The sequence below is a fragment of the Amphiura filiformis genome, chromosome 16 (genome assembly GCF_039555335.1).
Source record: "Amphiura filiformis chromosome 16, Afil_fr2py, whole genome shotgun sequence".
Taxonomy (NCBI): Eukaryota; Metazoa; Echinodermata; class Ophiuroidea; order Amphilepidida; family Amphiuridae; genus Amphiura; species Amphiura filiformis.
In genome coordinates, this window is record NC_092643.1 from 22440553 (window position 1) to 22467740 (window position 27188).

General features: G+C 37.1%; 1 protein-coding gene across 1 annotated transcript; it reads left to right on the forward strand.

The window, feature by feature from the left end:
• Positions 1-978: 978 nt before the first annotated feature.
• LOC140135731 (HEAT repeat-containing protein 3-like) lies at positions 979-25201 on the forward strand. The gene is made up of 16 exons (XM_072157332.1): positions 979-1299; positions 7142-7314; positions 8054-8141; positions 9030-9139; positions 9986-10095; positions 11127-11270; positions 13354-13505; positions 14125-14224; positions 14944-15035; positions 16275-16337; positions 16665-16747; positions 17262-17392; positions 18162-18250; positions 20874-21017; positions 21739-21915; positions 22174-25201. The coding sequence occupies exons 1-16, from the start codon at positions 1132-1134 to the stop codon at positions 22279-22281; spliced, it is 1932 nt and encodes a 643-aa protein (XP_072013433.1). The 5' UTR covers positions 979-1131; the 3' UTR covers positions 22282-25201.
• The last annotated feature ends 1987 nt before the right edge of the window (positions 25202-27188 follow it).

Consider the following 27188-nt stretch of genomic DNA (forward strand, 5'->3'; position numbering starts at 1 on the left):
GTAGGCCTATTCGATTATAATGCACGTTTTCCTGATATCGGGTGCTCGATTATACTTGTACTTGCTGTAATAATGGTTGCCCGATTTATATCAAGTTTTCCTGATACCGGGTGCCTGATTATAATTTAAGTGCCCGATTATCTCCATTCATATGTGATTAGGCCTACTCATGCATCAGAACACCACTGTATATTAGGCCTATGTAATGAAATTAGTTTCCCGTCACCCGCCCGCATCACCTTTTCAATTTGACCAAAACTTTCACTATTTTCATAAAAAAGTCAATTATCTGAAAATTGAGATGGAAATAATCAAAATTAAAATTCTCTAAATGTCTGACATCCCCTGCTGACCATAATCAGCAGTTTTTCTTAGTTGTAGGGGTAGAGGATGTGGTAAATAATGAAAATTTAAGGATTACCTCAACATGTTTCTAGTGATTACAAAAATTGACAATTTCTTTTCATTTTAATTTAAAAAAAGTTCAAATCTTTTCTCAATCTGTTGCAAAAATCTGTAATGATGATCTAACCATTAATACCTGTTTTGAGATTGTCTTTCACCAATAGGCAATAGCCATATAAATGAATGTTTTGACAATAATGAAATCTTCCAAAATAATGAATAATGAAATCATGACCTCATATTTCACTGAAAAAAATGTGACGAGAAACAAATCATTTCATTTCATTAGCCTGAACCTGTATATATCATTATATGTAGGCCTAGATGATGCATGTCAAAAATATTTTCATTCGAAGAAATGCTTTTTAAAATAGAAATAAGTTCAAAGGGGTAGGGCCTAGTTATTTTTGATTTAGTTTTTATTTCGTTACTTGAAAAAGCAAAGTTTCCCTCAAAATGCTCAGAGTTCCACCTGACAATAAATGGAAAGAGACCAGTTTTATATTCATGGCCCTAATGGCTTGCCATAGATAGAATGCGCAACCCGGAAGTTATTTGTCAAATTGACCCGAGCCAAATTCACGTGTACCACATGTTTTGATCAAAACATCACAGTTCAGTGCGACGCTATGTCGGTTTTTATTTCATTATTTCCAACTTAATAAGCTTACCATCTCGAAACGAATATAACAGACGTGTAAATTAATATATCAGGATTTGACTGAAATGGGAAAAGACCGTCGTAAACGCCGTCGTGCCAAGAAACCACAGCCGACCGGCTTGCCCAGTATGCAAGAAACTACAGCAGAAGAAGCTGAATTAGGAAACCCTAGTTCAACTTCAACAACTGGCAATAGTACATTCCAAGGACAGTCCATTGCAGTTCTAGAAAAGGTATTTATATTCAGTGTCATTACATTATTGGTCATGTGTGAACTAGAAACCTCATTAACGTGATGTGTTTAATCCAATCACAGATAATAATAACATAAAAATAACATCACAATAATAATAAACATGATAAAATGCGGAGTTTTGCGGACGCAAATGCAGGTTAATAATAATATTGAAAAAGTATTCTGTCGGTCGGACATCCGGGCTATCTCTAGTCTCGGGCCCAAACTGCATGTGGCTCACGGTTTTTTGTGAACAACAGAAACCGGCTGTGAAGGAGGCTACATAGCGATGTTGCTGGAGTGACTTTTAATTTCGGAAAAAACGACACTCGACCATGGAATTTGATTTTAAGTTTGTCAGTATATAAACGGTAAATCAAGTAAGTTCCTTTCACTCTGAAGACTAAGAAACGGTTGTTTGATTCCACTGACTATTTGCGATCGAAATTTACATTACACCAATGACAGAAATCATCAATAAAAATCGAATCAGGGACTTGTTTTCACTCGAACATCATCAACCGGAAGTGACGTGACACGGACCGACAGAATAATGTAGGTATGCTAGGTGAATTCAAATTTGCCATCAAACTGCATCATTTTATATATCAAATCAAAGCCCTTGAGTAAACAAAGCCAAAACTGAAAACCATTTTTTCATAGCACTTTCCGTAGCAAAGTTACATCTTGTCAAAGATTGACTTTCATCAAAAAGTTTCAGCTAGCAAAATTCCCCAAAACGGCATTTCAGGGGTGTTTCTAGATCTTAGTCTCATTATGATAGCAGCTTTTTTAATGGAACTGCTATCCAAATCCTCTAAAATTCCATGTGCGAGTGACTTATCACCATAAATGATAAAAAATCATATATTTGGGTCAAGTGAAGTATAGAAAACATATTTATGTACGCTTCTTCTTGCCAGTTGTTTTAAATTTCTATGTAAATATGCATTGACATTGTCGGCGAATTTGGCTGACTAGCAAATGTGTTAACTAAGGTTTGCCTGGGTTACCTATATAATGACTGCGTCTTGTGACATGGCTAAAAGTATGCTTTACAATGACCGGGCTGTGTGACGTGTTTATGCTGACCACCGTATTTGGACATCACATGATTGCGCGCTTGTGTGATCGGTCGCTACCGGTATTTCCTTCATTATAGCATGTATAGGCTATTCGATTTTTGACAGGGAAAACGAAAGATGCAGTTAAAATTGTATTCTGTTTTCAAATTAAAGAAGAAAATATGACGAAAATTGAATTAAAAAAGTTACGGTTACGAATGAGGTTTAAAATGACTTTGCATGATCAGTTATTTTTCGGGTATTGTGAAATATCTTTAGAAACATAATGTGCTTTGCTTTTAATTGGACCTCGGAATATTCCTCTGGGCTGCGTTCCTCAGGATATTCCTCGGTTCCAAAGCACAATGTTTAGATATTTCACAATCACTGACAATCACAATACCCTTAAAACAACTACGCAGTCATTAACCTCTAATCATACATACTAACTGTCTATGACCCCGTTTAGACTAGAGAAAAGTCGAATTCAAATTCGACATCGAATTCGATTAAGACAGTGGATTAGCATAAATTAATTCGTGTTTGTGGTTTTAAGTGGGTGTTTACACTATGCGCCCGAACGAATTCGAGGCTTTTGAATTCGATTACGACTATTTACGCCCTCATTCATTATATTCTATTTTAAATGCCTGTTTACTTTTTAAACAAAAAATCTACATGCAAAGTAGTAAAATTGAGATAAAAGTCAGCGTTAACTTTGCGGTAGAAACGTTTTGAGTACGTCGCCATATTGAATTTTTAACACATATTTTATAATCATTCTGAGCATGTGCAGAACGCGTCACTGCTTAACTTTTGACGTCATAGTTCATATAAAATTCATCCATGGGCGTGCTCACAGAATTCAGGCAGCGAAAACTTTTATGACCTTGCTTTATGAACTCCATTTGCTCCCGGTTTGCCCCATTTGCATCCGAGTTATGAGATGATACTTTGACCCATTTGAGGATTATTTCAGATGAACTAACACCACGATAAAATCGGCCATTTTTGAGAATTTACTTCCGAGTTTGGAGTGAAAATTGGTTGTACACTCACTACAGTATACTGCACATGTATGAAAATACACAAGAACAGCTGTTGTTTAGCGATATCACAGTGCCATTGCTTAGCGACAAATCGACGGACCGAAAATTCACCTCGCCAGGTCAGCGATACGCATGAAAAAGTCTAATTCAATTCGACTGACTGTTTAGACCATGAAAAGTCGCACTTCAACCACGACAAAGTCGAATTGAATTCGACTTAATGAACCTCGGGAGCATTGTTGAACAACGACTTTTGAACTCGACTTCGGTCGTACTTGAACAACGACTGTACCTGTTTAGACCTGAATTCGACTGAACTCGACTTCAAAAAAGTCGTTGTTGAAGTACGACTTTTCCCTAGTCTAAACGGGGTCTAAGACTACTACTGTATCTATTGTATACATATTGTATACTACTGTATACATTGTACATGTATAAGACTAAGAGGGTGAAATTGCTCAAGAAATTTTGATTTTTTGTTGTTGAAATTTTGCAATATTAGTATACAAATTTTATGGCAAATTATTACTTAAGGTTGGTCTGAACCCTGGAATTATGAAAACTTTCGGACCTCATAACTGCTAAATTATTAGTCTAAAGAATATAAAAGTATACATTTTTTAGAATGGAAATGACTTGATGAATTCATCTGTGAGGTACAATTTTGGCCAAAATGCTCATTTTGGAGAAAATCCCCTAAAACGGTTTTTTGGCCCAAATTTTTTCGTGAAACGTAACAAAAAAATTGTTTGGCCAAAAAAATTTTTTTATTAATTTTTAAAAACTAGATAAAAATATCTAAGGACCGTTTTTTCATTTTTTGAATTTTGACCAACTTCACCAAACATATTTGAAATTTGGGCGAAAATCAGGCTTTTTTATGATTTTTTGAAAATTTTGCATTTTTTACCATTTTTGGTGCAAATTTCTCAAAGTTGGTCAAAATTCAAAAGAATAAAAAAATTTTACCTAGATATTTTTATCTAGTTTTTAAAATTAATAAAAAATTTTTTTTTGCCAAACAATTTTTTTGTTACGTTTCACGAAAAAATTTGGGCCAAAAAACCCGCTTTGGGGGATTTTCTCCAAAAACGAACAATTGGACCCAAAATGGACCTCACAGATGAATTCAGCAAGTCATTTCCAGTCTAAAAATGTATACTTTTATATTCTTTAGACTAATAATTTAGCAGTTATGAAGCCCGAAAGTTTCCATAATTCCAGGGTTAAGACCACCCTTAAAGTGTATGTAGCTGGGAGGAAAAGCTGACCAGCATTTGACAATTTTAACCTTTTGTATTGAACATATAGGCCTACATTTTCCCCGAAAAGACCTAAATTTCATTAGATTTATAAAGTTTACTTTGAGGACTGTTAAGATACCGGTATCAATTAAAAAAAAAATTAAAATGATTTGATATCATCAGGACATTTCTATTGTTCAGAATGCAATTTGATGTGTCTGATGTGCTCTCAGATCTCACACAAAAATGAAAAAAAAACTCTACAAACATCACTCTACACAATCCCATCAAAACAAAAATGTTAAGGGGAATAATACCCTGATTTTCATCAGTACCCCTCTTCTTTTTTTTCTTGCAAATATATAAAGTACATAAATATGTTCATCACATGTCATGAACTTATAAAATATATCTACATACAAAGTGTTTTTAAACCATTTTAGTAAGTCATTTTAGCCCTATATATTTTTTGTTTACTGTATCCTAAACTGAGATGTGTGTTTCATAACAAACCATAATTTATTCTATTGAACATGTCCAAGTAGAATACATGAATAGAATACATTAAATCCTTTGTTATACTATCTATAGAAATGTACTCACTGATTATAACACTGAATAAATTAAATACGCCCAATATCTTCCACATAGACAATTTAATACTACACCATGTATGTATCTTCTATAAATGTGTTGTTAGGAAAAGAGATTAAAAAAGGCTATAAGGTCATCAAAGGTCAGGTTATAGGTCAATTGGTTCAGGTCAAATTCAGGCATCAATTTTGAATACATGTGATAGTCTGTGATATCATACATGTCATAATGAGGCATCAATTTTGATATTTTGTCTGTTGCTGGATATATAATGGAAATGTGTGAGGTGGATATACTAAAATACCGTGGGATGTAAATGGTGAGTACAATTTAGATTGCCTAGTTGAGATGGATTGAATAAATATAAAATAGTTACCAAAATCACAAAAATGAAGCTTACGGAAAACTACCTAATATGGTGGTATAGGTGACAAAAAATACAATCTTTTTCAACATTGCTGTAGTGTGGTTGTGGTAATAGTGTCGCAAGTTCAAAATACAAAATATAGCTCAACATTGAAAATAGAAGCATTTTAACCGGTTCGCTTTTTGATAGTTGTGGAGCACCAAGTTCATGAAGTCATAAAAGAAATCAGGGACCACTTATTCCCATTTTACATATCACCATATCACCATTATTTCCCTAATGTGTTAGCAACACATATCCAAAATTTTAACAAAATCCATTGATAGTAAGCTTTCCAAAATGAAGTGAATTTAAAACATCAGTGATGTACCACTTTTTGGCTTATACCATTAGAAGTATGTACGCGTCATTGATACTGATGCCACCAATTGAACGAGAAGCTTTGCCCCTTCATTTTGCATACCACTTTGTCCAATTTCTTTTTCTCATTTCTTTACAAAATGCAAAAAAATGCAAAAAAAAATGCAATGGGTGTAGTACCCCCTTAAGAAATTATGCTCTTTGTCAAAAATTTAACTCTCAAACTTGTCAATTATATTTATCATGTTTATAGGCAGCTATTACATAAAGGGCCGTCTTTCGGTTCAGGCCTTATAAGTATGCCTGGACCAGGAGTTAAAATGAGCTTCTGGTCCCAAAGATGGCTCCTGGTCCTATAGTTTGTAGTGTAAAATATTGGACACACCAGGCGCCAAAACTGGGCAACCATGGGGTAAAAAAAGCCTGGGTGCCTGGTTAATATTTAAGCCTTGTTTAGGTTTGTAGTTAGCCAAATTTTAGTGCCGGCTAAAATTTAAAAAAATTGAATCAGAATGCCAATTAATGGCATTTGACAGCTCTGTTTTGAGGACATTTTGTCATTTTAGTGCTGGTCGGCAAGACCTATAATGAGGCCTTGAAATAAGCTAGAATTTCTGAGGGCCATTTGGGCCCTCGATCTTAAATGTTTGAGGGCCTGAATTTGGGCCACTGGGTTATGAACCCCACAAAAAAGTGAGAAAAGTGGTAAATTTTTTGCGGGCCATTTGGGCCAGCCGGATGTATCTTTTGCGGGCCCTCACTGATTTTCAGGGGCCGAGGGCCCAAGTCCCTGCCTATAATTCCCTTGAGTGCCGGTCGGTCAGGCTGAGTACTGGTTACTGCCGACCAGCGCTGACCACCGTGGCTACAACCCTGGCCGTCTTGCACCTGGTTAGACATAGAGAGCAAAAATCAGCTGGCCCTTGGGCCAGCTGGGAAGGTTTCCAGCTGGCCCAAGGGCAAATCCACTGGCCCAGATTTGTTGTTAATATTCTAACATGTCATAAATTCATAATTATGCCAAAATCCCAAACTGGTCCATCCAGACAGAAAATCTCGTGGCCCGAAGAGAAAACTAATTAACTGGCCAGGGCCAGCAGGCCAGTGGTTAAATCGACCCCTGCACTAGTAAAAACACCTCAACATATTGTTTGTTGTGCAGTTACAAAGTGGATCAGATGAGGAAAGGGAGTGTGCCTGCACAACTTTGGCTACCTTGGTTCAAGATGCAAGTGCTATGGAGACTTTGCTAGATCACAACATTGTGAAATCATTGGCACCGCTACTCATGGATAAACGACCCAGCATCAGAGAAGCAGCAGCAGGAGCATTACGGTAAACAAATAGTTTATGAACCTTTTTCCTTACAAGTCCCGTCATTAAGCTTCTGTTTCCAAGGTGCTCAGTAAACAGGAACTGCCTTTTGAGGAGAGCGAGAGCAATTACTCTCTACTGCTCTCCTTAAATCTGATGTAGGAGAGTGATTCTCTCCTTACAGTATATTGTAAATGCTATAAACGGCTCCAGAAGAGCTATTTAATGCTCTCTTGCGAATTCCAAAAGACAGTCCCTGCAAAATGGCATCTGATCCTGCTCACCTAGCTTTCCTCAATGCATTCAAGACTGCATTGCGGGGCAAACCACTTGGCCTGCACCAGAGGAGCAGGATCTTTACTTACACTACTTGTATATATTTGCCCCAAGAAAAGGTTGCATCACAAACTTGTTCTACGCATGTGCGCTTCAGCAGTATCTTCATCCAGATGAAGTAGCATTTTACCGGAAGAAGAAGATTGAAAGATGATAGGTGGCTGCAATAATATAGAACAATTAACATAGTTGTTGTTGTGTCTTATTGACAGATTTGGTTCTCAATAATAGTGTGTGATATACGAGTGGATATTCATAAGTAGTGGTAAGATAAAATGAATTAAAGTTTTAACTTCAACACTACACAATTTTTTCGCTCACCTGGAATGTTGTCACTAGTCCGACTAGTGTGTGATATGTTGTCTCAAGTCTTTGTTATAGCTTTATTTTAACATATGTAGCATGCATTTGCTTGATGTTTCAGGAATTTGAGTGCAAGTAGCAATCAGGATGTTTGTATGAGGATGGTAGATGATGATGTGTTTACCCCACTGGCCACGTTACTACAACAGGTGGGTTTGATTGGATGGATGGATGGATGGATGGATGCAAGTCTACAGTGTCTTGCTGTGAATCTTTGATGAGAGCATGCATACTTATAATCAATCAATCAATCAATCAATCAATAATAATAATCATATTATAGAAATGGCAAAAATGAACAAACCATCCATGTATGTATTGTTGATAGCTCCATTGTTAGCGCCCTATTTAAAAATAGCATTGTCTGGTTATAAATAATGAGCAAAATAATTGACTGGTTAGAGCGCAAACAGGCTAACTGCTAAGATTACTTGGAGTACAAACAGATTTTAACCGCCATTAAAAAGGTAGTTAACCAGGCCTTGTCTTTTGAGGCGAGCAAGAGCGATCACTCGCCTAAGCTGAGGAGAGCTTTTTATCACTCGCCTACATTTGGTGTAATAATAATACAAGTGATTAAAATCACTCGCCTACAGCTCACCTGACAAGTTTTGAGGAGAGTGTCACTCGCCAGCAATTTTCAAAAGACAAGGCCTGGTTAACATTTTTGTGTTCCAGCAGTCTAATTGTGTCGTCCATGTACAGTATACAGTGTTCGAAATATGCCTCAAAAAGTTACAGGCCAGCCGGGCTTGACCTTAAAAAGTTACCGGCCAGCCGGGCCAGCAACTAGATGCCAGTCAGAAAAGTTACTGGCCAGGCCAAAAAGTTACAGGCCAATGGCCGGCTGACTGGCCCTATTTCGAACGCTGACAGTATAGCTCCACAGTCGGGCCTTGAAATAATTGTTAGTCAAGGATGACCTTTTTAAATTTTTTGAATCTCTATTAAAAATAAAGTTATTTTTTTACCTTTCAGAATATATATTCTGAATAACAAACAGTTTATTTACAAAATATTATTTGAACTATTTTCAGTTTAGCAGTGCTATACCACAGCCGTCACAGGAAATGAGTGGTGATGCAGTCAAGAAAGACCCTGCACTAAACACACTACTACAGGCATTGCACCTGCTATGGAATCTATGGTAAGAATCAGTATTTATATCAAGTATACATGTATAAGTTTTTGTATACATAGTTAATTGGAATGTACTGAACAAAATTTGTTGGCTGTATTCCATAGTGGCGTATAGACGAATCCATCGAGCCAAGTGATGGTCAGAATTCAGTCAGCCATTACTGGGACCCATCTGCACCAAACTGGTGTTGTTACTGCACAATTGGGTGGATTAAATCCGCTTAAAAATTGATGTTGAATTGTATTGTGTAGTACACTTTCATCTTTCTTTTGTCTACGTGTAACACAGGTGATGGAATGCAGTTTGATATCCCCGCCAAGGCCACATCATTTCACTTTTTAGGTGGGATAGACCTAAGGGGGTCCCAGCTATGGCTGCCATTGAGGTGTAGGAATGCGTGAAAATGGATTCGTCTATAGTGGGGCACCCCAAATAAACATTTTGCCAATCTTATGCCAACCTCAAGTCACATGGTTTAGGAATGTTTTAGCTGTGTACCTAAACCATGTGACTTGGTGATGATTTGAAATGACTTCCACTTGAGATGAGTCTGGTATTTGTTCCTAGCTAATTACGTAAAAAGAGACACATTTAGCAGCCAACAAGTGAATCCTTTTGACATGGATGAACACAAAATCTGACCCGAAGGCTCCGACTTGCCTTTAAGCATGATTTCAGTGAAGTCCCCATGTTTATATTACCTTTTGTTAGAACATTTACTCAAATTTAGACATCACAAACATGGTGATAAGAAGTACTGACACATTGCTCCACATATCTGCATACTAGAATTTCCAAGTACCATCTCCTTTTGCTTGATCACATCACCTGTATGTTCTTATTTCTCTTCAGTGAAAATGCTAGTACAGCAGTGAGTCTTTTCAACCAATATCATCTGATGAAGCTGTTATTGGACACCCTACAAATGTTTGGAGTTTGTCTTGAGCTGAGCCTTACAGCTGGTAAGTTTGCCATCCTCAAAAACTGCTTTCATGTCATAATTGAATACCTGAGTGGAAAAAGGGCCCAACTCCACCATTTTGGCTAAATTGAGTTATACTCAGCATTGTATTGCTAACAAACAGTACTTCCTTGTGTGTGAAAGAGGGGGCCAAATTCACACCCTATATAGTCTTTTCAAGGGTACTCACTACTCAACCATGATATTCATGGAAGAAGGGCCCAACTCCGTGGAGTTCCACAATTACTGTTATAGCGCCATCACACAGCCCACACTCAGTATGGGATCTTTGCAATAATTAATGGAAAAAAGACTAGAAATGAGGGTGATTTTTGTATGATTGAAGAAGTAAACACTGAAATTATGTCTTACTATTCAGGCCGTGTCTTTTGAGGAGTGTGAGTGTGATCGCGCTTCTTCACACTAAAATGATCACAAGGAGTGCAATTGATTGCACCCTTTTTTTTCTGTGGATTCGGAGAGTCGCTCGACCAAAACCTAAATGCTGGAATCATCCTGGTTGTTTTTTAATAACAATTTGCAGTTACTATGAAGTTTTGACCCCCGGATGCTGAAATGTTAAAGATCCATTGGATTTGTATGCATTTATACAATTGTAGTATAGGCCCTTGAGCTAATTGCCTGTTCAGTATGCATTGAATTTACCATAGGATGTGAATGTCTCCATTAAAATTTTAAAGCTTTGAAAGTATGGACAGGTCAGTGAAAATTTAGTGCACACTTTTCATTCTTTATTTTAATTTTTTTAAAGGGTCCTTCTTTCTTACCAACCATTGTTGACTTGTTTTTTTATCACTCCTGAAAATGTACAGGAGTACGATTCAAATCGCACCCCTACAGCACTCTTTAAATGTCTTGAGCAGTGTGATTCATAGCACCCCTAGAAATTTCAGAAGACAGGGCCTGCTATTCTTAATTTGTGTTGGATGAAGTTGTAAGAACCCATTTCCCTTGACCAGTATCTTATACTAATAATATGAATGATTTGTGTGTGTTTTTTTTTTTTTATAGCACACTGCCTACAAACAGTTACTGAAGACAATGTAGAGCTTGCCAAGGAGCTATGCAAACCTCACCTACTGCCCATATTAGAGGGCGCTCTTATGTGTCCAGGGGAACGGATGCAGCACTTGTTATTGAGAAATCTTATAGCAGGTATGTGTCATAGCCAAGCGGCCCTAATTTGGTAAAACAACCTACTCGAAGATAGAAGTTTTACCTAATTAAGGCTCTGCTGAAAAATATTTAGACCTGCTTTGGTGAAAACCTCGAACTTTAGGAACACAATAATAAGTTGGACACTTGGAAAAAAGAAATGACATTAAGGCTTTTAAACTTTTTTCAGTACAGTCCTAATTAGGCATAAAAGTCTATCTCGAGTTAGGTTGTTTTACCAAATTAGGGCCGTCAGAGGGTGAAATTTAGTGGGCGACATGCAACATTCCACACCCGTGTGGTTCTGTAATGTTACCTATTGATCTGATGAGGATAAAAATCATGAAACCAAGCAATGGTTTTTGTCCCAAAGTGTCGCCCATCATGCGGTACGAAAGATAAACAAAAAATACTACATGGTGCACAAATGTATACTGTGAAAAAGCAAGCACAGTTTCACTCAAAATGTTAGCTATTTCCAATGCACTTTCAACAAAATATAGTACCAACTCTTGGACCTATCTTTTTCTTGTTATTTGCCTTCAGAGGTCATAATTTGGGAGTGTTTTGGCTTGTTTACTGGCAGTCTGGTGTTACATTTGTCGATCGCGCTGAAGACAACCATCTTGAAATTTAGCGATAGTGTTTTTTTATCTCTCAAATGTTTGTAATTTTTCTAAAATCATGAAAAAGAAGTCATGGGAAGCCCAACTTGAGTCCTGGTTCCAGCTAAATAGCATAGCTCTTAATTGCACCCTTGGTCATATTCTGTATATACATATTTGGCTTGCTTCTTTGGTTGGTATTTGGAAGATCTGCCTGCCCTACCCTGCTGCATGTAATAATCTTGTTGAGATTGACTAAATAAAGACTCATTATGAACAGGGACATAGCCGCCTCTTGTTCACTGTATGCTGCCAAATCAAACTTTCAATAATACTTGAATTTGCAAGAATTATAATAGACCCAAGTACAAGAAAACATGCCTAGTTGTGTATCAAGGGTTAGTTCAGTGTTGTAGTCAAGTTAAAGCCAAGAATTTTCCGCGTGCGGAAATTCCGCGAAAATCGCGGAATTCGGAGGTAAAGCGGAAAACGCATTTCTGAGAAAAAAATAAGCAAAAATGACCTAGAAAAAGAAATAAAACGCAATTGAAAAGAAATAAATAAAATGCTAAATGAAATGGGTCTTCAAAATTCATCAAAATAAAGTAAAATCCGTCATAGATTTACCGTACAACGCCTGTCCTACCTCCCATTGCAGCCATGATACCCAATCACCCATCCCAACTTTGCAACATCGCAATGATTCTTGTGAAATTTTATTATGTCAGAAATGTGCTAAAATTACAAAGCGGAGAAAAGCGGAATTTAGCATTTGTAAAGCAGAAAATTCTTGGCTTTAAGTCAAGTCCTCAAAGACCGAGTCTGAGTCCTTAAAAAACAGACTCGAGTTCAAGTCCTCCAACACTGGGTTAGTTGTGATTTCTGATGTGCATCCACTTAAGCTTACTTTTTGGGCTTGCGTGGTATATTCAGTGGTGTAAGTAATACATAATCAATATAATATCCCCAGGGAATTTATTTAGAGAGGCTATAAGTCTTTTTCTCACGTGCTTCAAAAATAACTTTACCAGGACAATTGTGTGCCAACAAAATGGCAATTTTACGGCACTAGTGTGGCCTATAATCAAATTTTGGTGTTAACAGGTCAAAACGAAAATGCACATTGCAATATTGGTCCAATCGAGATCCTTGAACTGGCTGATTTAACTTTGAAATTCCAAGCCCGTTGCAGTCTGAGTCTTGAGCAAATGTTGGTTAAATCATAATCAACTAGGCTGACAGAGCAATTAATCGTGGTAAAATTGTGCCTTGCCTGTTATCCTTGTTGTGTATTAGCATGTTTCTACCCCCAACACATCAAATTATTTGCTTTACTGCTTATCAACGTGACATGCCTTTTGGGGTTTATTCCCACTGGGTCCAATCCCATTTGGTCCTGCTCGGAAATGCATGCCATGCTGATCTGAAACAGTGGTATTGGCAGTTTCAATAAACACAATGTGTCCATATACTTTCAGGTTGCATGTACAACATAAAGGAGAGTCTTCCAGCAGCAGGCCAAGGCCAGACCATGCAGGTCATTGCAAAGATAATATCACAAACACTGGAGATTGATGCTGCAAACAGGATGGCAACACTGCTACCTCAGATACAGACCAATGGCACTACAGTAAGTGAGCTTGAAGTTCTTGGGTTTTCAAAGTTTGGTCATTGCAAACTGCTGATAGCCATTGTGCTTTTTGTTCTTCGACTGACTAAGAGTGCAGGTGCAATCCGTCAATCAACCAATCGATCAATCGATCAATCAATCAATCAATCAGTTGTGATTAATGATGCACAATAGTCCTTATTTTTCAAAAGTTACAAATCTTTAGCTCTCATTCCCTCAAATGGTTATTTTGTGATGTAAAATGACACCTTCAAGAAATTTTAAAATGTTTTAGAGATTAATAGAAGTTTTCTGTTGGAAATCAATTTTTTTTTGGTTATTTTTAGTGTGCCTCTAAAACTGAATTCTCCAATTTCTCCAATGTTGCCAGAAACTCATCAACATTATTGCATTTGGAGGTTCCAAAACATTGGTGAAACAAAAACAATTGAAATGCATTCAGTGTAATTAAATGACTGCAACTCCTCTTCAGGGTTCAGCAGAATCTTGAATTTGGTTTAAAGTTAATTTTATCCTATTTTTTGTCAAAGGATCAGTATCATGCCTGAGTTAAAGATCTCTCATCTTCAATTTAAGGACCATTTTACCTTAATAAAGTATAATTTATTTTTATTTTCAGCTTTCCAAGGTTGTTTCTGAGGAATTGCGTGAGATGGAATCATTGGTATCAGCCCAACAAGTTGCTCTGGAAGTCACATCTAATATGTGTTGTCCTGAAGGTACATTGTAATCTTTTTACCATACTCACTGTATTTTCTTCAATGAACTCCCCAGAACTCCCCGGGCATTGCATTTTCTAAAAGGGGTTTGGGCATTAATTATGTCTTTTACAATGTTAATTCCCATAAAAACATAGCTACTATCGTCTGGTATAGCTTTGGTGCTCAACAAACAATTAGGAATTACAGCAAAGACTGTCGATCAATAGATGCACACATGACTGTAAAATTGGCAAATGCATATTGTATGGTAATTTGACAGCATTTATGGAACTGTTTGGTTGAATAATTAGGGGGGCGTTTATTTGAGGGGTGCTTTAATTACAGAGAATACGGTTTTTGCGGAACAACCACCCACCCTACACACACACATTACCACCATGTAATATCATCTAAGTAAAAGCAGTTGTATGTCTTCGGAATCAAAATTGAGATATACAACTGGGATTCAACCAAAACAAAACAAAGAGCTACAGATTTTAGGAATGAGAATTTTATAAGTGAATACATCATTTATATTAATTTTATGTCTTCTTTAGATTGAAATCAAATAATTGCTTTGAAGTCAGTAGTATATTCTAAGAGTATAGAAACGATACGTTTCGGCAAAATTAAAAAATATGATTTTCTCAAAATAAGTAGTTTGTGAGATACGCCGTTATGTGAAACGGACGACGAAATGATATAAATTTATTTGGATTTTGTCACATTCATTTTAGATGATGAAGAATGGGAGGATCTTGATTCTAGTAGTAGTAGCAGCGATGACCTTGATGACGGCAGTGAAGTGATGCAGGAGGATTCACTTATGGTGAGTAAATGCAAAGGATTAATCTGAACCGTCCGAAGTTAAAGTTTGTTCGGCTTATAAGGCGAAAAAAATCAGACTCGTAACACAATGTATTGCTATAGAATGGTGCGCAGGCAGTTGGGTGCAGTGCTTACGCTAGTTGTATGTTGTGGAATATGTGACTAGCGCACACTATTTACGTGGCGTGAGCTGGGACTTTTTGATGTGCGCAGTAACAAAAGCCGAATAATTTGTGCCTATTATAACCCGAACAAACTTTAGGTGCACTCAGTTTGGTTTGGTTATCCTGATGCTTGGGATACTTTGTGATATATGAACCATGTCTAATTGCCATACTAATGTACAAGATTATGCAGGGAGTGTTTAAGGTGGATGACCCAATTGGGCTGATCTATTTAAAGTCCACACCCCCCCTGTGGAAGATTGTGAAAAATATCTGCCTCAGGGGGAGTATGAATTTCAAATAGATTTAGCACATTCACCAACTCTCCCTCCCTCTGTGGAAAAATCTGGTTGAGTCATTCTCAGGGGGTGTATGAAATTGAAATGGAGCTGCCTAATGTGTTCATTCTACTTAAAATCAATACTCCCCCTGTGGAAGATATTTCCAAAATCTTCCACAGGGGTAGTGTGGATTTTAAATTGAATAGCCTCATATTTGACAGCCAATTCCCTCACTTTATTTCCCATCAAAATGCAGATTTTGGTATTAGGTGGAAGCTTACATTTTTCTCATAACTTAGTGAAATTTTAGACCTTGCATTATGTTTTGTTTCAAAATTATGAAGAAATACATGGTAGTTTTTCAAGAAATTTGGACCCATCATTATACCATAATTCAAAATTGGCAGCCAAATTTAACACAAATTGACATTGTCTTAATTTTTACAAATTTACCTTCAAATTTTGGGAAAATTTCAAAAATACTAGCTACGTACAGTGAGGCAAAATTGGGTTATATTCCGAAAATCTTGAGGAAAAAAAATTGAAAAAGGGCCCATCCATATACCAAAATTGGCCTACAAAAAGGAATCATTGATATATCAAAAGGCTGAAAATGCTACCCATGTTTGCAGCATGTCCCCATATGGTCATTTGTACCGAGTACCTCCTGTGAATCTAAACTGTCAGATCCCTTGTGATTAAAAGACTTATGTATGGTATGTTAAATTAAAGATTTAGAAAGAAACAGATTCCAGTATGTGTCGTTGATTTGTCCTTGCTCTTTATTCCCTGCAGATGCCACTGTGTTTATCAGCTGAAATTCAGAGTTCGCTGACCAATCAGCAACTTCCAAATAAGGTATGTTGGGCTGTACTCATTGAATAGCGTAAAATGTGTCTTAGTGTGCTAAGATGTATGGTTTTTTGCCTTTGTATTGAAAAAATGAGGAAAGCAGTATTGACCAAGAGAAATTACATTTTCATGTAAAATGTCCTATTTTGTCTTTAATACACTGCTTCGGCTCAAGCACTTGCAGGCTGTGTTAACATATATATGCAACTACCAAATGTGCAAAAAAACTAAATTTTGATGATTTTTTATGATTTTCTGAATGGGTAAATCACTGAATAGGCCTTACATTTTGTACGTCACTTGATTGTTTTTGTTATTACCTTGTTCCGACAGGTGCTTTTGAAGATAGGTTTACCAGAAAAAGACTTTATGCAAAATTTGGAAGCATGTAAAGAGACCAAGACAGTATTTAAAGGGTAAGCATATACATAACAGTTTTTCTCTTTAACCATATTTTATGTTTAAAATAAAGAAGTCAGCAAAATTGGTGGTTTCTTGATTGTTCTCAAACCTGTCCCATGGGCACTTATGCCTTTCTTACAGTGCCCCTGTTTGGTTAATGATATAATCATTTGAGTAACCAATCAAAATAGAGCTTATATATATTTCTGAACAATTTTAAGCTGAATCCCCTTCAGTCCTACTGACTATGCTTACCACATCTCTGATTGGCTCAATACATAGTATAGCCCTCTCTTTAACCAGTCTAAATAGAGGCTGGTATGCCCATAGGTTAAAGTGCCATCACATCAAGGAAAACAGTATAGAAAAAGGTAAACAATACATATACTTTTAAAAGTAAACGGGCCAAAAATGAGGTGAAAGTAGGAGAAAAATACATCATAAAGGTACATTGTATTTTGCAAATTGAGAGAAAAGCATTTCAGTTTTTGCTAGAATAACATACTGGTATTATTTTGGTTTGTGCAGGTTATTAAGGGTGCAAAGCAGAGCTCTGATGTGCCTACAGAACCTTATTGCTGCAGTGGAGCTGGAATCTTTAGGTGGCCCAGAAGCACTCACATTGGTTCTACAAAAACTCCTGGACCTTATACAGCTAGGTGAGAACTAAAAAAAAATGTCAATATAAAATATAAGAATTATGATAAGAACAATACCAATAATAATATTATCCACATTTGGCAAATCTATGTAGAGACATAGTGAAACAACAGCCATTTCCTTAACTCAAAATTGTAAAGTCCCTTAACCTCGTGACCTGTGTGATGTAAGTAAGGGTTTGAAAGAACAATGCGTGGGTGCAGTTCGGAGATGGTTGAACCTAGGACTTCTATATACAAGTATTGTCACATCTGAGGTTGTAGAGACTTGTTGTTCAAAGTATTTGTATTGACCCTGTAGGCGGAATGGATTGCTTACTTCAATATTATATCTGTACTTTAATTAGCATGGGGTAAGATCTGAATGTTATTGCTGATAAAATATTACAGAATGTAGGTGGATTTCCATTATGATAGTGGAGTAATATGAAATCAATTAGTTGAAATTGATACAAAAGAATTTGAATAATATGCAAGCCATCGGGGACAAACAAGCTGCAACCTCAGTTCTGTTGACTATCAGAATGTGCCACGCATTGTCAATTCTTTATCATAGTTGGCTTCATCTAGAAGGAGGAGATAATTTGCTGGTAAAGATTGAGCCAGTAGGGACCATCAAACACCATTTTAAACACATGCTCTTCCGAAATTATAGTTTGAATACCTTTGGACTTGATCATTAATTTGTTTGGAAGAGTTCCGATTTGACCAACTGTTTTCTCTCCTGTTGTGTTCATTATTTGTTTGTTTGTCTGTTTGTTTTTGGCAGTTCCTTCTGAGGATGAATCAGTAGAAGCTCTTACTAGTGCCTTGAGGTCAACACTGCATAAAATGGCTGAAAATAAATTTACGCCAGAGGTAAGACAGCTGCTTATAACTGTGAGAGATGAGACCTAGGCTCAGTCACAGAATGTCAGCCCTGAGTCATAAACATGTCATTTTAGAATCAGTCAGTTATAATTGAAGACAGAGATAAAACTAGACTAAGCTGTGGTCTAACCCACGAACACAGCTGTGTTGTGACCCCTAATGACCTTTGACCCCAAAATATATGAAAACGCCCATAGACATTGGCTAATGTTAATGCATGGGTGCACGTGGCACCACTTTGCTATGTTACTTGTGGCAGAAGGGGCATTTTGAAGGTTTTTCGTCTCAGACCGGAAGTGACCCCTTAATGACATTTGAACCCAAATAAAAAAATACCAAATGTTTTTCCTATCAAATAAAAAATTTTGAAGGTTTTTCGTTTTATACCGGAAATGACCCCTTAATGACCTTTGACCTCAAACAAAAAAAATACCACATATACATAAGGTAAACATAATTCATGTGTGCACATACCGTCACTCTCCTATGTTTTTCTTAGCTTATAAAATTTTTTGAAGGAATTTGGTTTTATACCGGAAGTGACCCCTTAATGACCTTTGACCTTAAATCTGTGTACGATTTACAGACACTGGACAATAACAATGCATGTGTGCAAGTGGCGTTACTGTCCTCGTAATTTGTGGGAGAAGTAGCATTTTGAGCTGAAATCACGTTTTTGACCCCTGTGACCCTTACGTGACCTTTGACCCCACAAATTTCATGTGACATGTAGGGGCATGGTCAGTGATGATTGTGACCAAGTTAGGTCAAAATTGGTGTACGGATGTCAGTGCTAGAGCAAATGTAAAGGTCGACAGAAGAAGAAAGAACTAGACTAAGCTGTGGTCTAACCCACGAACACAGCCGTGTTATAACCCCTAATGACGTTTGATCCCAAAATATATGAAAACGCTCATAGACATTGGCTAATGTCAATGCATGGGTGCACGTGGCACCACTTTGCTATGTTACTTGTGGCAGAAGGGGCATTTTGAAGGTTTTTCGTCTCAGACCGGAAGTGACCCCGTAATGACATTTGACCCCAAATAAAAAAATACCACATATGAATTGGGTAACCACAATTCATGTGTGAACATACCGTTACTGTCCTATGTTTTTCTTATCAAATAAAAATTTTTGAAGGTTTTTCGTTTATACGGAAGTGACCCTTAATGACCTTTGACCTCAAACAAAAAAATACCACATATACATAAGGTAAACATAATTCATGTGTGCACATACCGTCACTCTTCTATGTTTTTCTTAGCTTATAAAATTTTTTGAAGGAATTTGGTATTATACCGGAAGTGACCCCTTAATGACCTTTGACCTCAAATCTGTGTATGATTCATAGACACTGGGTAATAGCAATGCATGTGTGCAAGTTGCGTCACATTCCTATGGAATTTGTGGGAGAAGTAGCATTTTGAAGGTATTTCGTTTTATACCGGAAGTGAACCCTTAATGACCTTTGACCTCAAACAAAAAAATACCACATATACATTAGGTTAGCATAATTCATATGTACACATACCGTCATTCTCCTATGTTTTTCTTAGCTAATAAAATTTTTTGAAGGAATTTGGTTTTTTTACCGGAAGTGACCCCTTAATGACCTTTGACCTCAAATCTGTGTATGATTTATAAACACTGGGTAATAACAATGCATGTGTGCAAGTGGCGTTACTGTCCTACGAAATTTGTGGGAGAAGTAGCATTTTGAGTTGAAATCACGTTTTTGACCCCTGTGACCCCTACGTGACCTTTGACCCAACAAAATTCATGTGACATGTAGGGGCCTGGTCAGTGATAATAGTGACCAAGTTAGGTCAAAATCGATGAATGCATGTAAATGCTAGAGCAAATGTAATGGTCGGCAGAAGAAGAAGAAGAAGAAGAAAGAAGAAGATCCTGTAAGAAAAAAGACATAACGTCACGGCTGTGTAAAGAAAGAAAGAAGAAAGATCCTGTAAGAAAAAAGACACAGCCGTGACTAATGTCACGGCTGTGTAAGGACTATTTTGGCATCTGACGTCACTGTCAATCAAATTCCCTATGACCCTTGATTGGTTAATAGCACCTAAAAGGAAGGTTGATTTATCTGGTGCCGATCGGAGAAAAGGAATAGCAGAAAATGGCAAAAACTTATGTACTTTTACAAGGCAAAAAGCAACTTTCTAGGTATTGTTGACATGGTGCCTTCGGAATTGAAAGTTTCCTACTATAAAGACCTAACTTTTGAGATGGTTTGTATGTTTGAAGGTACAAAATTAACAATAAGGCGCCCGGTTTTACCACTCATATCATCACAACACTTGTAAACAAAACGTGCACAAGTGTGATTGACAAAGTCTTTTTATCTGTCTTTCATTATAGTGGGGCTGATGAAGGGATTAAGCTTAAATTGCTGAGAGACTCTAAAATCTAAAAACTCTATTTTGATTTGTGACCCAGATTATTATTATGATTAAATCACATAATTAATCAATGATGAGCTCTGTAAAAAGGCAGTAGTGCCCATGGGGTTAGAGTACAAACAGAATGTAGTGGCCAATGTTACAGCTAACAAATACATGTATAACATAAAATATTGTCTATTCAAATTTTGCAGATATTAACAGATTCACATTTATCAGCAATAGCTAGTCTTTGCCAAAGTTCAAGCAATGATGCAATAAGGGTCAACTTTGTTGGCACCTTAGGGAGTGTAGGGAGTCTACTAGCATTTAATGAGGAGACACAGCAGCTGCTTATGGTAAGTTTGATGACTGTTGAAGAGATTATAGGAACCCTGGAATTTGTATCTTCCAATTATTTGTAACTATTCTCTTGGTCGGGCTGCAGCCCCCGAATTAACCCATGGCACCTATGGCATAATGCCGTGGGTGCCCATCCCCACTGCCGTAATGCCCTCAAAATATGTCCTTTACCGATGGTAGTCACTTGCTGTGCCCTCTAATGAAGTTGCCGTCGCTGCCCCAGCCCTTCCCCTTCATTATAAAATCATCTATCGGACTGTTTGTGTGTGTTTTCTTCGCTTTTGAGAAATTGCCTTGGTGCCCTTCTCAAATTTTCAACAGTTGCCATGATGCCCTCTTGAAATATTACAAACTGACAAACAGACAACCGTGAAGTTAAACCTAGCCAAAATTTTGTTAATCCATAAGCTTCAATAAAAGTAACCACAAAACTGTTTAGAACAATTAAAAATCATGAAAAATTACCCTGCGAAAATTACATGTTATAAACCGTAGAATTCCATCCACAAGCATATGCCTCTAAATGAAGGGTTTTTTTTATTAAAGAGATGAAAGGCAAACACCCTCCAGTGAAATTTTGCAATAGATTGGTCTTACAACAATACATGTTTGTACAGCCACCTGTATCAGTAACATTTTGTAAAAAAAAATCATTTGGAGCCATATGTGCTTGCAGATGGAATCCTAAGGTGTTATTGTCATTGTTGTTTTCCTTAGGCTGTAGGCACACAGCTGTTGGAGGTAGCAACCAAAGACAACTCATTATGGGTGACAGCGGAGGCGTTGGATGCCATATTTGATGTGTTTGGGGATGGAGATATTGCAGACATTGTAGCAGCCAATATAGGACTAGTTGCCAAACTAAGAACACTTGTACCTCAGCTGAAAGCAAGGGTAGGTAGCAAATGAATGCACTGCACTGCATGCATGGCTTTACAAAATAATGTATATTAATAGCTCCATTATTAGGAGGGATGATACATTTTGACTGAGTGGAATCCCAGATTGTAAAACACAATATGGACATAATTATATTTAATAAAAATCTTTATCAGTGACCCATAATATATTAAAATGCAGTGGGAATCAATAAACCCTCAAAATCCTGTATAAAAATGGATTGCGTCTCTTTATTTTGTATATTTTGTGCAGTTTCGTCAAGGCAAGAGCGCCCTCGGTGAGCACCTACCAGTCGTCATCAGCGCACGCTCCAATCTGGCCAGATTCATCAAGTACAAAGAAGCACAGCAGTGCAAGTGATGCATACGTACGTGTAGTTGTAACAATTTGCGCACGGTTCCCCTTTAGATACGGATTGATTTGGATCAGATGCAATGGTTTTAGTCCCTCATCCTGAGGATGAGTGGTCAAAATCTTCAGTCAGATATACTCGGATATAATGAAAATATCATTGCCATCCTCAAAACTCTTACAAGGAAACTTTCGTATGAGGAGCACAAATAACCATAGTCTCAGTCCCAGCCGATTTGTGCTCCTTCGTCACTAAACAAACCATCTGGCGACAACCTCATAGTACGTCTTTTCTGATTGGCTGAACATCAACGCCATAAATACTGGCGTTAAATTTTGCTGTCAATCAACGCTGGGCTTCGGCGCATGCAGAGGTTGATGGACAGCTATATGCGGTTACATAAATCCACACAATGTACGTGAGTACGCACTGCAAGTCGCGTACATGAAAGGCGATATCGGACGATCGGCGCCTCAGTGGCTGCTATTAGCTAGCGTACATTTTTCGCTTGCAGTATCTACAAAGACTACAAATAGTGGAGGGTCTATGATGTTTAGTGTCACTTACACAAGTCACGTCCTATAGCCAATTGAAAACAGTTTTATTTGGAAATCCATTAACCAATCAGCGATTGTCATTTCAGGGTTGTCGCCAGACGGTTTGTTTAGTGACAGAGGAACACAAACCGGCTGGGACCGAGACAAAAATAATCACTGAATCAGAATCAATCCAATAATTGGTGTGTGAAATACCATTCTCGATGTAGTTGACAATAGGTACTCCCAAGGACTTTTGGTGGCATTGCTATAACCTATGTTTGGGTTGATAGTGATTGTGGTCAGTATAGATGAGTTGACTTGTGACGTCATTGCCTGGCAGCGTCAGCACAATTTTGCCTGACAGTATGTGTGCGCATCACATTTTGTTCAGGGCCTGTGCTAACTCCCGCCACATCACAATAAGGCTATTGAACAGTAGTGGTTGCATGCAGTTCGCTCATGCATATCAATATACCAGTCCCTTACCAACTCATCTATACTTTATCATAATAGGGTCATATCATTCAATACATCAAGTGGGATTATTGTGACAACTCAATTTCTTGGCATTGCGTACAGTGATATTATTGCAGAAAGGTAGTTTTGGGTCCGACTTTGGTCAGACTTATGAAATCTTTTGGGCTGTGATACTGGGTCTAAGCCTTGCGTCTGTTACAATTACGTTTGTATCTAAAAGGGAATCTGGGCCTTACCTGCCCAATGACTGGATCAGAAAAGCTCCTTGGAAGGATCTCAACAATCAGTAAATAAAGCATGATATAACAATATTTACTTTGATCTGCAGTTCCAAATAGACAGGCCTCATGCTGATGTATCAACAGCAATTGGTGAACAGAGAATGCGGGATATGGATGGAGGTGTATAGATTTGAACTGGAACAGTCCCATTTTTGCAACCTGTACAGCAGACTAGTTTTTTCAATTATTATTTTCCAGATATTTCCGATATTTTATTAATTACTATTTGTTTTCTTGTAGTTATGCATGTATTATTATCATTTGTTTTCCTCAAGTAATATTTTATTCTTTTTATTATCAAAATTTTCTTAACTCCTCAGTTTTCTGTCATTTTACATAGAAATATAGTACAATAACTATAATTTTAAGGGTTATTCTTAGAAATTTATTTGTTTTATTTGCTTTTTTTAGAGTTTATTGGGGCCTGGTGGGACTAGGGTCAAACAAAATGCTCAAAGAAGACAATTTCTTCCCCAAAGCTGTTCTAGACTGTAGATCTAATATAATTTGTTTAAAGTTTGTGGTAGGGATTAAAGCTCCATATCAAAAAATGTATCCAGTGTATTTGCTTAGAGGCTTTAAGAGCTAGAAGGTGCTTCAATTTAATGATCCAGAAATTGTATTACAAGCAAGAATAATGAATCCTGCCAAAGCCTGTATATATATGTACATATATTGACCTATATTTTATATTATTATGTAAAATTATTGTTACAAATCATAATGTTGTAATTAAGGAGTTTCTGAAACTTTGCTTTATTGAAACAAGTGAAATCATGAGAGAAAAAAAAATCATGTGAAGAGAAGCAGTGTTTCCGATTAACAAGTGTGTGGACCAACCAACAAATTCGGGAAATTGCACCGTTGTACGGAGTATCGTATTAGCAGTTGTGTTTTTAGAGTTAATTTACAAAATAAAGCAGTTGTGTTTATTACCTAAGCTTGTAGGGGTTAACTTTCCTTGAATATGTCACGAAACACAAGATTTTCTTGAAGCAGTTCATTAGGTTTGTAGAAACTCATGCTATAAATATCATCTTGTCCAAACCAATCATGTTTTACTGAGCTGACAGTTTAGACCATCTTAGGCGATGGCTATCTTCAGAGTGATATTTTTTGATCTGTGTTTTTTGTGACTCAGGCCGTTCAACAGAACCATGTTCAATTGCAAATTATGGCCAAGTCCTCAAGAAGGAATGTAACTTGGGAGCCCTCTATATTAGGGAACACAACACACTTTACTAGCTTTTACTGAGTATTGTACTTGCTCAACATAGTTGAGCTCATTTTTTTGGGTGGGTTCAACACTCCTGGAGTTGGCAAAACCTATAAGCTTCATGGGAATGCTTCCCTCAGTGCCAGATGTGGACAAAATGGTACGCACAAAATTGCTAAATTTTCATGATTCAGATTTATTACTACAATCAAAGATGAACTCCTGTGATTGAGTCGCAAAAATCAGATCAAATTATGTATATAGAATTAATTACTTTTTATTATTATTATGCCACATTAAAACCAAGCCTGGGCAATAAAGATTGTTCCACAGGTGTGCAGTACAACTGTATTAATTTACATTTCATTCACTTTTATAGTCATTCAAAACCGTGGCAGCTGCAGATGTAATATTATGTACTTTAAATTTGATATATATTACATCAGTAAATGATTTTGGAGGAGTTATAATTTAATGAATTATTGTTATAATTCTTTGAACAAGTTCATTGAATGTTAGATTCAAGTGTTAACATACCGTATTTCGTCAAATAAACGCCCCTGGGGCCCAGACAAACAAGAACCTAGACCTATAACTGCCCATCCCTAACCATGGCAGTAGGTGAAGCCACGTATCCATGGTGATTTTGGTCGGGTGGTCGGACGCGGAGAAATAAGCGTTCATTTCTGGAACGATAAACGCGATCGTTTGCGTGATTGCTGCGCCGTTATCGCCTGCGTCAAATGCAACATGTTCTGTAGACGCGAACATGTCTGCTTGTTTGCGTCCGGGTTGCGTCCTTGTCAAAATCGTTGCTAAGCAGTGTTTGACTTCACTACGCAAACCAAAGTTATAGGTCTAGGTTCTTGTTTGTCTGGGCCTGGGGGGGCGTTACATTTTCCCAAGGGGGGCGTTTATTCAAGGTCAATTTTAGAACAACAATTCCCGTTAAAATCAATAGGTAAACTAAAAACACACGCTAAAATGACGAACTATAACTAGAAACACCGACTTCTGGTTCACTTCCGGCAATTATTGACGTTATTATCGACCATGTGCGCAACTTGGTAAGCTTACTACACAAGATAGCATGGAAATATCGGCATTTTTAAAACATCTTGGTTGAAAAAAGTGGTGGGGGCGTTTATTTGAGGGGGGGCGACTATTTGACGAAATACGGTAGTTCTTTTTGTACAATTCCAAGAAAGATGAAGGTGTTAGATATTTTTAGTGACATTTTACCACTACACTAGTGGTTTCACCAGACTGGCAACCCACCACATCTGACTGTTTCTTTGTAAGGCCGCTAGGTGGCTGACATAAGCCATGTGGATATGACAAAAAGAAAGACACTCAGAATAAGGATGAGAGGTCCTATCCTCAATATATTTTTGCCAACTGATGCCAGTCTGATGAAACCACTAGTGTAGTGGTGAAATCTGAGACGGTGAAATGTCACAAAAAATTATTCAAAATAAGTTAACTATTGTTATAATTGTTTTGATTCAGATATTATTTCAGTGAAAGTACACTAAATTTGTTTTGAGTGTTAAGTTTGCTTGTGTGCTTATTTTGGGTGGTATTCCCAAACCGCAAGGCCTGTCCTGACTCTCAGTTCCCAGGTCAGATGCTTCCAGTCCAGCATCCTGCTTGAGCACATCTACTTACGGTATAATTATGTAAGGGACGGTCTACCAGGGTTTCATGCACCACATTGTGATCAGAGGTTTGTGTTAGGTTACCAGTTGAAATTGTGTGTAGTGAATTTAAGTGATGCACCCGTGCATCGGAACATCTGAACCCATGATAATTTTCATGATTTTAATTTTTTTAAATCAAATTATTGCAAACACATCTGCATTAGTACTATAGTGTGTACGCTTTCCTCGAGGCTGTAATTTAGATATTGTTTTTCATTGTATCTCTAAAGGTAATGACGAAAGGTATATAAAAGTATACATTTTCAGAAAGGAAATGATGCAGTGAATCCAACTAGCATAACAGACTCCTGCAAATATGAGCAGTTTTTGAAGAAATCACAACATTTGATTTTACTTTACTGCCTCGAGGAAGCATACAGAGTAACAGACTATAATTTCTCATTTCAAGTTTGTAACTTGATTTTGAAAAACGTGATTTTATACACTTTTGTGATGCAATCAGCAGATGAGTCGGATGTCTATCATTTTCAATATTAAATTTAAAATATTAAAGTTTGCAAAAAAAACGGGTATGCAAGTTTTTTTGTTAGAAAGCGAAGCGGTACACAGATATTTTAATGTGATTTTTAGCCCAGTTCTTGTTTTGTTTGGCCTCATAAACTGATTTGCCCATTTTCTACAATGTGCATATTAAAATTATATCAGTTTCTGTGATATGAACAGTTACAGGAATCTTTTTTA